This window comes from Neophocaena asiaeorientalis, unplaced genomic scaffold (assembly GCF_003031525.2).
Source record: "Neophocaena asiaeorientalis asiaeorientalis breed wild unplaced genomic scaffold, Neophocaena_asiaeorientalis_V1.1 scaffold30, whole genome shotgun sequence".
Lineage (NCBI taxonomy): Eukaryota > Metazoa > Chordata > Mammalia > Artiodactyla > Phocoenidae > Neophocaena > Neophocaena asiaeorientalis.
Genome location: NW_020174923.1, coordinates 6,622,178 through 6,634,009, shown reverse-complemented (window position 1 = coordinate 6,634,009; position 11,832 = coordinate 6,622,178). Strand labels below are relative to the sequence as shown.

General features: G+C 60.3%; 1 protein-coding gene across 1 annotated transcript in view; it reads left to right on the top strand.

The window, feature by feature from the left end:
* Positions 1 to 725: 725 nt before the first annotated feature.
* The window catches only part of GRIN2C (glutamate ionotropic receptor NMDA type subunit 2C), a 12,178-nt gene continuing 1,071 nt past the window's right edge, over positions 726 to 11,832 (top strand). Inside the window, exons 1-12 of the mRNA XM_024760600.1 lie at positions 726 to 1,157; positions 3,433 to 4,031; positions 4,335 to 4,449; positions 5,519 to 5,730; positions 5,887 to 6,052; positions 6,396 to 6,549; positions 8,102 to 8,227; positions 8,545 to 8,774; positions 9,161 to 9,321; positions 9,821 to 10,008; positions 10,960 to 11,192; positions 11,642 to 11,827. Coding sequence (XP_024616368.1) covers positions 759 to 1,157; positions 3,433 to 4,031; positions 4,335 to 4,449; positions 5,519 to 5,730; positions 5,887 to 6,052; positions 6,396 to 6,549; positions 8,102 to 8,227; positions 8,545 to 8,774; positions 9,161 to 9,321; positions 9,821 to 10,008; positions 10,960 to 11,192; positions 11,642 to 11,827 — 2,769 coding nt within the window. The 5' untranslated portion in view covers positions 726 to 758. The remainder of the gene's footprint in view (positions 1,158 to 3,432; positions 4,032 to 4,334; positions 4,450 to 5,518; positions 5,731 to 5,886; positions 6,053 to 6,395; positions 6,550 to 8,101; positions 8,228 to 8,544; positions 8,775 to 9,160; positions 9,322 to 9,820; positions 10,009 to 10,959; positions 11,193 to 11,641; positions 11,828 to 11,832) is intronic.

Genomic DNA, 11,832 nt, shown 5'->3' with positions numbered 1-11,832 from the left:
ATTTTTTTAAAAAAATAAATTTATTTATTTATTTTTGGCTGAGTTGGGTCTTCGTTGCTGCGCCCGGGCTTTCTCTAGTTGTGGCGAGCGGGGGCTACTCTTTGTTGCAGTGCGCGGGCTTCTCATTGCGGCGGCTTCTCTTGTTGCGGAGCACAGGCTCTAGGCGCATGGGCTTCAGTAGTTGTGGCACGTGGGCTCAGAAGTTGTGGCTCACAGGCTCTAGAGCGCAGGCTCAGTAGTTGTGGTGCACGGGCTTAGTTGCTCCGCGGCATGTGGGATCTTCCCTGACCAGGGCTTGAACCTGTGTCCCCTGCATTGGCAGGCATACTCCCAAGCACTGCGCCGCCAGGGAAGTCCCACCAGATTAGCATTTGCTGTGAACCTTCCTGGGGCAGAACCCAGATGGATGAGTTTCCAAAGGTCTGGCCTTTCTAGCCAAGCCTGATGTTCAACAGTAGAATGGAAGTAGTGAGCACCTATTCTGGTCACGTTCTTCCCGGGTCCTGCCCTCTGGGCTGCGCTTGGACGCTCAGCTAACTTCTCTGTCTCTTTCTCTTTGTCTGTCTGTGTCTGTCTGTCTCCCCCTCTCTCTGCCTCTCTTTGTGGAGGGAGGTTTCTCCCTCTTCTCTTTCATCCTCTGGGTGTGTGTCCCTCTGACTCTGGCCTTTGCCTCCTCTCTGTCATTCATCTTTTCTCTCCGTGCCTCTGTCCCCCTCCCTGTGCCTATCGTGGTCTCTCCGCAGGACCCTCCAGTGGACATGGGTGGGGCCCTGGGGCCGGTCCTGCTACTCACCTCACTCCTCGGTGCCTGGGCAGGGCTGGGCCCGGGGCAGGGCGAGCAGGCTGTGACGGTGGCCGTGGTGTTTGGCAGCTCGGGGCCACTGGAGGCCCAGGCCCGTATCCGCCTCACCCCCCAGAGCTTCCTGGACCTGCCCCTGGAGATCCAGCCACTCACCGTGGGTGTCAACAACACCAACCCCAGCAGTCTTCTCACCCAGATCTGCGGGCTCCTGGGCACTGCCCGAGTCCACGGCATCGTCTTTGAGGACAACGTGGACACCGAGGCCGTGGCCCAGATCCTCGACTTCATCTCCTTCCAGACCCACGTGCCTATCCTCAGCATCAGTGGGGGCTCTGCTGTGGTCCTCACCCCCAAGGTGCCCATTCAAAGTCATGTCCCTACATCCCATGAGCCTGGAGCCAGGCTGGGGCTGGGGGAGAGGGGCTGAGTCTGGGCCAGGGAGACACTTAGGTCCTGGGAAACTGGGATTGGGTGGGCCCAGCGAGGGGGTGAGGGCAGAGGGAGGCATGGGTGAGGGAGGAGAAGGCTGTGGGAATGATGCTTCTATGTTCTAGAAGATAAACTTTCTGAGCTGCTTTCACACTTGTGTCTGGATGAGGGATGGGCAGGTACCAAACCCACCTCTGGCTCTGGGGCAGCCCTCGCCCACCTTCTCCCTGTTTTTCTGGCCTTCCGTGGTCAGGCTCCAGACCCAGAGGTGCAGGGCCAGGCTGGGTGTGGGATCTGATGTAGCTGGCCTGCAGCGGAGAACATCCAAGGGCAGGTCATGCCCTTGCTGTCCTGTGGGGAGAAAGCGCTAAACATACATTCACCAGCAATCACAGCTGGGATCCTAGTCCTGAAGGAAAAACACAGGATGCCCCGAGGGAGTCCAGTGGGACCTCTTCTGGGTCTGGGATTGGTCAGAGAAGGTCTCCTAAGAAATGACACCTAAGCCGAGACCTGGAGGATGAGGGGGGTTGACAAGGTGTGTGTGTGGGGTGGACTGGGGGAGAGTGTTCCAGGCGGAGGGAGCAGGTGGTGTGAACACCCAGAGGTGAGAAGCAGCACAGAGTTTCTGAGGAACAGAGAGGAGCCTGGAGAGGGAGGCGAGGTCCCAACCACATGGGAGGACACTTGGGTTTTACTCTAAGTAAGTGAGGAGCTGAAGAAGGTGTTGAGGGGGACTGATCTGATTTGCCTTTCTTTTATGATTATATTTTTATTATGGGGAATTTGTTTTGTTTTGTTTTGTTTTTTGCTGTACACGGGCCTCTCACTGTCGTGGCCTCTCCCGCTGCGGAGCGCAGGCTCCAGACGCGCAGGCTCAGCAGCCATGGCTCACGGGCCCAGCCGCTCCGCGGCGTGTGGGATCTTCCCGGACCGGGGCACGAACCCGCATCCCCTGCATCGGCAGGCGGACTCTCAACCACTGCGCCACCAGGGAAGCCCTATGGGGAATTTTGAGCATACATAAAAGTAGAAGAGTATAATGACCCCATGTACCCCCTATCCACCCCAGGCCAACCGTGCCTCAGCCTTACCGCCACCCACTTCTCCTCTTCTGTTTTATTTTGAAGCAAGGCCCAGACGCAATATTTATTCCATCCATAAATACTTCAATACACATCTCTAGATGATAGGACTTTACAAAATAATAAAACCACCATATATCATCACATCTAAAAAATAATAAAAATTCCTTAACATCATAAAGAATCCAGGCAGTGTTCAAATCTTCCGCGTTGTCTCATAAATGTTTATTTTTATGTCTGTTGCCTTGAATCAGGAGCCAGATTAGGTTCCCACCTAGCGATTGGTTGGGATGACTTCGGAGTCTTCCCTCTCAAGGCTCCTCCTCCATCTCTCTCTTTTTTCCTTGCAAATTTGTTTGTTGAAGGAACTGGGTTACTTGTCCTGTAGCGTTTTCTCGGAGTTGCTTTTTTAAAAGATTGGGACAGTCGCAGTGTGGTGAAATCTTGGAGGGGCTGCAGTGGCAGCAGGGAACCCACAGCTAGGAGAGGCTTGCGCTAGCCCAGGCTCGATCTTGCAGTGTCCTGGGCGTTTGTGGTGGCAGAGGCAGTAGAGAGGAAGAACATTCTCATCCCCAGGGCTGCATAGAGGATGGTGCTTTCCCAGTTACCCGTGGGCCTGACATTAGCTCTCAGCACGGTGGTTCTCCACCCACACAGTGCTTTAGAAAAATACAGACACCCAGTGTACCATGTCTAAGATTCCCATTCAGTTGGTCTGGACTAGCGGGCTCAAGAGTCACCTAAAGAGCCTGTTGAAATACAGATTTCCGGGCGCCATCCTCAGGGATTCTGATCCAGCAGGTGAGCACTGCGCCCGAGAATCTGCATTTCCTACAAGCTCCCAGCTGACGCTGCTGCTGGTTTGCGGTCCAGCCTTGGTCAGGCACGAATATTTAAAAAATCTCTCCAGGGCATTCTAATGGGCGGCAGGGGCTGGGAACCACGTGCGGGGCGGGCGGGCGCGCGGGAAGGAGGTTATCGCGAGACTAGGGCTCCCGGGACACCCAGCACCTTCCGACGCAAGGGTGTGTGGGGGTTGACGGAGGGAGTGGAAGTTGGGGCGGGGCGGGACTCGGCTCGCCCCACCCCCCGCTCAGGCCCCGCCCCTCCCCCTAGGAGCCGGGCTCCGCCTTCCTGCAGCTGGGCGTGTCCCTGGAGCAGCAGCTGCAGGTGCTGTTCAAGGTGCTGGAGGAATACGACTGGAGCGCGTTCGCCGTGATCACCAGCCTGCACCCGGGCCACACGCTCTTCCTCGAGAGCGTGCGCGCCGTCGCCGACGCCAACTACGTGGGCTGGCGGCTGCTGGACGTGCTCACGCTGGAGCTGGGCCCCGGCGGGACGCGCGCCCACACCCAGCGCCTGCTGCGCCAGCTCGACGCCCCGGTGCTGGTGGCCTACTGCTCGCGCGAGGAGGCCGAGGTGCTCTTCGCCGAGGCGGCCCAGGCCGGCCTGGTGGGGCCCGGGCACGTGTGGCTGGTGCCCAACCTGGCGCTGGGCAGCACCGACGCGCCCCCCGCCGCCTTCCCCGTGGGCCTCATCAGCGTCGTCACCGAGAGCTGGCGCCTCAGCCTGCGCCAGAAAGTCCGCGACGGCGTGGCCATCCTGGCCCTCGGCGCCCACGGCTACCGGCGCCAGCACGGCACCCTGCCCGCCCCGGCTGGGGAGTGCCGCGGCCACCCTGGGCCTGTCAGCCCTGCCCGGAAGGCCTTCTACAGGTGGGCACCTGCCCAGGGCATAGGATGGCCACGAGTGGCCGTGAGTTTGGGCTCACTGGTCACACCTCCCACTAGGTGTGTGCCTGCGGCCAAGTGACCTCACCTCTCTGGGCCATTGTTTCTTCACCTGAGAAAAGAGCAGGGTGTGAGGGTGTGGTGAGGATCTCGAGGGTCAACACAGGGAAACAGAACAATAATTACACAAATGCTACCTGTTGGTGGCGGTGATGAGGCAGAAGGTGGGGGAGGGCACATCTGGTCCTGGTCAGGGCTAAGAGGACCCTGGCTTCTCCCCCCTCGCAGGCACCTACTGAATGTCACCTGGGAGGGCCGGGACTTCTCCTTCAGCCCTGGTGGGTACCTGGTCCAGCCCACCATGGTGGTGATCGCCCTCAACCGGCATCGCCTCTGGGAGATGGTGAGAAGGGGGTGAGCCCAGGGGCCCTCGGTATCTTTTCATTGTATCCCCCCCCTCTTGTCCCACAGCTGAGCAGAGAGTCCTTTCTGTCCCTCATCCAGCCCCTCATCCTTCAGGTCTCAGCTGAAACATTTCCACTGAGAAGCCTTCCAGGTCTCCCGGGGGTCTGAGGCAGCCCTGCTCCGGGCTCCCACAACACCCTTCACTATAGAACTTATCAAGCACTCTTATTACACACTCCTGTGTTGGCTAGACGGACACGTAAACAAATAGAATTTGGGGCGGTCAGTGCTTAAGAAACAATGTTTGCAAAGCACTGTGGGAATAGAGAGGAGGGGCAGAAATTAGTTCTGCCTTCAAAGGAGGAAACTGCGGAAGGCTTCACAGAAGTTGGGACATTTGGGCTGGGCTATGGATGGTTGAGTAGGAGCCCAACGGGAAGGGATAGTAGCCTGGTATAGACTGAGGGGAAGGAGGGTTTAGAGTTTTTTTTGTTTCGGTTTGGTTTTGGTTTTTGCCATGCCACGCAGCTTGTGGGATCTTAGTTCCCTGACCAGGGATTGAACCAGGGCCCATGGCAGTGAAAGTGCCGAGTCTTAACCACTGGACTGCCAGGGAATTCCCCTGGAGCATTTTTAAGAGATGCGTTTGGAGGTGTGGGGACTGGGGAAGAAGGGTAGGGTGATGGAGATAAATTGAACCCGTGAAGGGTCTTGAGTGCTGGGCTAAGGACTTTATGTAAAGCTTGGGGGAATGAGTGCGGTGTGACAGGCTCAGGTCTGGGCTTTAGGAAGAGGCCGTGAGCCAGCAGCAGTGTGGAGGCTGGACTGGAAAGTGGGGGACCAGAAGCCGGGGAGGCTGCAGGGAGCCCTCTCCTTGGCCAGCCCCTTGCCCCGGCTCTCCTGTTCTCCAGATGCTCCTGCCCCAGGCCCTGCTTCATCCTGCCCTGAGTGTCCTTAGGTGTGGTGGGAGGATTCTTGGTCCTGGCAGGCCTTGCCCAGAGGCCCCACCTATAGCATGGGCTTAGTGGGGCTGAAGGTCCCGGGCTGAGGCCGGTCATCCTTTGCAGGTGGGGCGCTGGGACCATGGTGTCCTCCACATGAAGTACCCGGTGTGGCCTCGCTACAGTGCCTCCCTGCAGCCCGTGGTGGACAGCCGGCACCTGACGGTGGCCACGCTGGAAGAGCGACCCTTTGTCATCGTGGAGAGCCCCGACCCCGGCACAGGCAGCTGCGTGCCCAACACTGTGCCCTGCCGCCGGCATGGCAACCACACCTTCAGGTCCGCGAGAACACCCGGGAGGCCCGGTGTGAGCCGTGTGCCGCCGTGCGATGGCGGGCGTTGTATGTGCCTTATGCTTGGGTATAGGGGTGGGCGTCCACCAGCCAGGCTGGGAGGAGCTGTTGGCTCTGACCCCTGCTGGTCTCTTGGTGGCAGCAGTGGTGACACGGCCCCCTACACCAAGCTTTGCTGTAAGGGCTTCTGCATCGACATCCTCAAGAAGCTGGCCAAGGTGGTCAAGTTCTCCTACGACCTGTACCTGGTGACCAACGGCAAGCATGGCAAGAGGGTGCGCGGCGTGTGGAACGGCATGATCGGGGAGGTAGGCCTGCCCCCCGGCCACCTGAGCCCGCCCACCTGCCCGCCTGCTGCCCTGGGCCCCATCCATCCGTCAGCCACCCCCGGATGTTCCTTAGGTGTTTCCTCCTGTTCTGGGGATCAGTCAGAGTGGGACCCAGGCCCAACTCCTAAGGGTCTCTGAACTGGCAGGGGCACTGTGCTGGCACCAATGATGACCCCTGGGGTCAGTACTGAAAGTGGAGCTCTGAGGACCCAAGTGGGAACAACTGACTCAGCTGGTGGGTGCTGGATGTGGGGCTGGGAGAGGAGTGGGGGAGTCCTCCAGCCTGCGGGAGCCCCTCTTCTGATCCGGGCCTGACCCCCAGGTGTACTACAAGCGGGCAGACATGGCCATTGGCTCCCTCACCATCAATGAGGAGCGCTCCGAGATCGTGGACTTCTCTGTGCCCTTCGTGGAGACGGGCATCAGCGTGATGGTGGCTCGCAGCAACGGCACCGTCTCCCCCTCGGCCTTCCTGGGTGCGGCTCGGGGTGGGCAGGGATAGTGCAGAGGGGCCCACGAGGTGGACGTGTGGAGCATGGGTGGAGATGGGGAGCTTGGGGTGCACCCTCGGAGGGCAGCACTGCAGCCTTGGGTCCTTGGAGGTTAGCCAGAGGCCTGAGCTATAATAGGTGGGTAGAACGGAGAGGGAAGAGGTGACATCCAGGTTCAGTCCTGAGCCTGGGTGCTCGGTAAGGGCGGGGGATGGGGAGAGCGGGGTAAAACGTGGCGCCATTGTGAAGGACAGGAAAACCAGCGAGGCAGGCTGCCTTCCGGAGGTGCCTTGGAGCTGCGACATTGCTTTTTGTTTCATTTTTTGGCCTCATGGCTTGCGGGATCTTAGTTCCCTGAGCAGGGATTGAACCCGCACCCTCAGCGGTGAAAGCGCAGAGTCCTAACCACTGGACCGCCAGGGAACTCCTGGGCTGGGCCGTTGGGACAAAGGGAGAAGATTCACGGGGGGGTTGGAGGAGCCAACCCAGAGCACGGGAAGCCGGGCTAGTTTCTGACTTGATTAGAAATTCAGCATTTCTTGGGCAGCTCCCTTGTGCCGGGTCCCGTGTCAGGTGCTGGGATCCGGCCATAGTCCTGGCCTTCCCAGAGCGCCCAGTCAGAAGTTCAAGTGGGACTTGCAGTGTGGAATGGTTCAAAGAGCCCTGAGGACAGGTGAGCCTCTCGACCAGGAGCAGAAGAGGGAATCCCAGGTCTGCCTCTTCCTGCTGTGTGACCTTGGGCAAGTCACTGAACCTCTCTGAGCAGGGTTCCTCAGCCACAGGGAAGGCAACAAACTCCACTTCGTAGGATGGGCGTTGTATCAAAGGAGCAAATGATTTGGGCAGTAACGACTTCTCACTCAGGGAGACTGAAGTGATTTTGTCAGAAACCTCAGGTCGGTCTCCCCAGCCCCTCAGGCCTCGGTTTCTGTGTCAGTAGGATGAGGGGTAAGGCTTGGCTTCAGAGCTCTGATTCCAAGCAGCTCACCCATGCTGGGCCGGGGGTATGTGTGTGGGGGTGGAGTTCCAGACCCAGGAGCCTGGGCAGCGGTGCTGGCGGCGAGGAAGGAGAGGAGGAAAGCAGAGGGAGTTCCCTGAGATTGCTCCCGTGGCTTTGAGGGGCCACCCTCAGGGGCTGAGGGGTGGAAGAGGTTGCAGGCAGGGGCGGGGGGATGGGAGGGGAAAGGGAAAGGGCATGGGGTGCTGGCCCTCTTTTGTGAAAGGAAGTGGGGGGAAGAGGGAGAATGAGAGCCAGGGGCGACGTGGAATCAAAGGGAGGTTTCCTAGGGTGGGTGATGGATGATGGGACCCTGGCCCAGGGCAGATGGAGGAGAGAGACCAAGAATGCTGGGGAGCCTGACCTCCCTGGGGGATGGTGTCTCTCCTGGGGCTCCACTGCTCTGAGAGTCAGAGACCCCGGAGCTCAGTCCACGGGGCTGATATGACCACATGGACCCACCTGTCCGCACCCAGAACGCCTGAGCTGTGGGGGGAGACACAGCGCCGCCTCCTCTGAACCTCCTGCCTCTGTCCCCAGAGCCCTACAGCCCTGCCGTGTGGGTGATGATGTTCGTCATGTGCCTCACCGTGGTGGCCATAACCGTCTTCATGTTCGAGTACTTCAGCCCCGTCAGCTACAACCAGAACCTCACCAGCGGCAAGAGTCAGCTCCCACCTGGGCCTGGGAGCAGGGGCAGGGCTGGCACTTCCAGGAGGGGTGGGTTCAGGGCCAGAGGGGCCCTCCAGAGAATGCCCCGTGGGGGAGGTCCCTGGCCTTCCGACAATAGGCAGGGGGCCAATCAGATACATGAGAGAGAGAGAGAAGCAAGGTGAGTTGACGTGCCCTGGGGTGGGGACAGCCAGGGATGGGGTCTCCACCCAGGACAGAGCAGAGACGGGAGCCGTGGAGTTGGGTGGGCTGAACCTGACCCCCTCTGTGCCGGGCAAGAGGAGCACCAGTGTCCCCCCTTTCACCCCCAGAGTCTGGGGGCCCGTCCTTCACCATCGGCAAGTCTGTGTGGCTTCTCTGGGCACTGGTCTTCAACAACTCGGTGCCCATCGAGAACCCCCGGGGCACCACCAGCAAGATCATGGTCCTGGTCTGGGCTTTCTTCGCTGTCATCTTCCTCGCCAGCTACACCGCCAACCTGGCCGCCTTCATGATTCAGGAGCAGTACATCGACACTGTGTCTGGCCTCAGTGACAAGAAGGTTCTGGAGCCCCAGAGGGTGCTGCTGGAGGGTGGGGGGGATGCCGCAGCCAGGGGCAGGCCTTGGGTGGGACACAGGACAGTTGGAATCAGTGGAATTTGAACTGGAGGCGGGAGCAGGCAGAAGCGGGGGAGCCTGGGGAGGAGGGGGCTGGGGACGGGGACAGGGAGAGACGGCTCAGGTCCACTGACTAAGTGGCCTTGAGTAAGTCTCTCCCTGTCCCGGCCTCAGTTTCCCCATTTGTAAAACGCAGGCGTGGGCTGGACAGTCTCTAAGACCATGCTGCGCTCGCTATTCAAGTCCAGACTAGGGGGATGGGGTCGGGGCCGGGGTCGGCTGGAGGGTCGGAGGAGGGGTTATGAATGGCGGCTGCCCTCTGCGCGCAGTTCCAGCGGCCTCAGGATCAGTACCCGCCCTTCCGCTTTGGCACCGTGCCCAACGGCAGCACGGAGCGGAACATCCGTAGCAACTACCGCGAAATGCACACCCACATGGTCAAGTTCAACCAGCGCTCAGTGGAGGACGCGCTTAGCAGCCTCAAGATGGGGTGGGTCCGCAGTCCTGCACCCACCCCCTGACTGTCTCTACCCACGTGTCTCCCCGAGAGACCCAAGGTGGGACGGTGAGACTGGGTTGCCATGTAGGAGCCCCGGGGAAGGGGTGAGGAGGTCTTGGGGCAGAGTGAAGCTTGAGGACGCCCACCAGAGCCCAGAGACGCAGCTGTGGTATTGACCAGGGTTCAGCCGTGCCCTCAGGTGTTGGTTGTCACCTTTTTAGGATCTTTAGGGGCCTGGAGGGCAGAGAGGGTGTGTCCTCTGGGAGCAGAGTGTCCCCTGGCCTCTCTGAGGAGGAGGGTAGGTGGGGTTCCGAAGCTGTGGGAGGGGGCTTCTCTGCACCAGGACCCCAGAGAACTAGAGAAGGCTCTGCCCATCCATCCTCCTTGGTGGTGGTCAGTGGGCCCACGTGGCCCAGACCCCTGTCAGGCCCCAGGTTTGGTGCCCTGAACCCCACTTGATCCCTGGCCTGAGGGCTCAGCCTGTCCCCAGGAAGCTGGATGCCTTCATCTATGATGCTGCTGTCCTCAACTACATGGCGGGCAAGGACGAGGGCTGCAAGCTGGTCACCATTGGCTCTGGCAAGGTCTTTGCCACCACTGGCTATGGCATCGCCATGCAGAAGGACTCCCACTGGAAGCGGGCCATAGACCTGGCGCTCCTGCAGTTCCTGGGGGACGGTGGGTGCAGCCGCTGATGGGGGCTGGGGTGGGTCCCAGGTGGGCCACAGAGCCCGTGGTCGGGACAGCTGCCCGATGGCTGGTCAACATCTCCACCACTGTCCTGTGAGTGCCCAGGGCCCGCGGGCACGGAGAGAGGTCTCTGGGGGTGAGAGATGGGTGCAGTGGCTGGGTGGCGGGTATTAGGAGCAGCTGGATGGAGACGTGGGGAGGGATTGGTTTGCCGGGAGGGAGCAGGAAATAGCTGGGGAGCCCTTGCAGGATGGGAAGACAGGAAGGAGCTCAGGCCACACGGTGGAGGTTGGGGGCATCTGAACTCCTTTACTTTCCCCCAAGACCCCTCCCCTCCATTGCCATCTTGAGATGACCTGGGGTAGTGCCAACAGCCTGCCTAATCCCAGAGCCAGAACCCAGGTTTGCCTTGGTACCCCGGGGGCTCACGTGTGTGAGCGGTCCGGCTGGGCTGCCCCAGCACCCAGAGAGAGCTTTGAATTTAGAGTCCCAACCCTATTAGATAAATAACTGTCTGGTTTTCCATCAGTGCCATAGAATAATGCGAGTGATAACCATGAAGGTGCCTGCAGCCTCCTTGGGGGCCTAGGCCTTTTGTCTCAGTGTGCCCAGCTCCATGCCTGGCGTGTAGGTGATCAAGAAGTGTTTGATGAATAAATGAATGATAAAATTTATGCAGTCGACAAGCCTTTGCTGGGCATGTGGAGTGTGGGCTTGTGGGAGGTGGGCATGTCAGAGGCTGGCATCCCCCCCCAGCTCCCACTCTGCTCTCCTTCCTTCCTGCTCATTGACACCCCCTCCCCCATCCTCCCCTGCCGGGCTGGATCCCCGTGTGGTCCTACGGGGGGGTGGTACCCTGGCCCCAGGCCCCTCCTCACTCCAGGCTTGGGTGAGCACCGGAAGGGTCCTCCTGAGCCAGGTGTGCCTCGCCCCCACCAGGGGAGACCCAGAAGCTGGAGACGGTGTGGCTCTCGGGGATCTGCCAGAACGAGAAGAACGAGGTGATGAGCAGCAAGCTGGACATCGATAACATGGCCGGCGTCTTCTACATGCTGCTCGTGGCCATGGGGCTGGCCCTGCTGGTCTTCGCCTGGGAGCATCTGGTCTACCGGAAGCTGCGCCACTCGGTGCCCAACGCGTCCCGGCTGGACTTCCTGCTGGCCTTCAGCAGGGTGGGTGCCCACTCCACCCTAGACAGGCCCCAGCTTCAGGGGCAGCAACCCAGCTAAGTCAGAGCTGGCCATGGCCCCATTTACAGATGTAAAAACTGAGGTCTGGAGAGGTGGCATGGCCTGCCAGCATCACACAGCAGGTGAGAAGCAGAGCCCTTTTCCAGCAGGCAGGGCAGGACTTTGGAGCCGGGCTGATCGGGGTTCGGCCGTTTACAAGCTGTGTGACTTTAGGAGAAGGAGTTACCCTCTTGGTGCCTCGGAGAGCTCCACTGTAAGCGCTCCCAGCGGCACACAGTAGGAGCTTAACAAATGTTAGTTACTTCCTGGGACTTAGAGACACCTGGGCTGATGCTTCCCACCTGGGCGTGGGGCGTGGGGCGTGGGGCGTGGGGCGGTCCCGGAAGGGAGGGCGCCGCTCACGCCGTGTCGGTCCCCTGCCTCCCGCCCAGGGCATCTACAGCTGCTTTAGCGGGGTGCAGAGCCTGGCCAGCCCCGCGCGGCCGCCCAGCCCGGACCTCACCGCCGGCTCGGCCCAGGTCAGCGTGCTCAAGATGCTGCAGGCGGCGCGCGACATCGTGACCACGGCGGGCGTGAGCAGCTCCATGGACCGCGCCACGCGCACCATCGAGAGCTGGGGCGG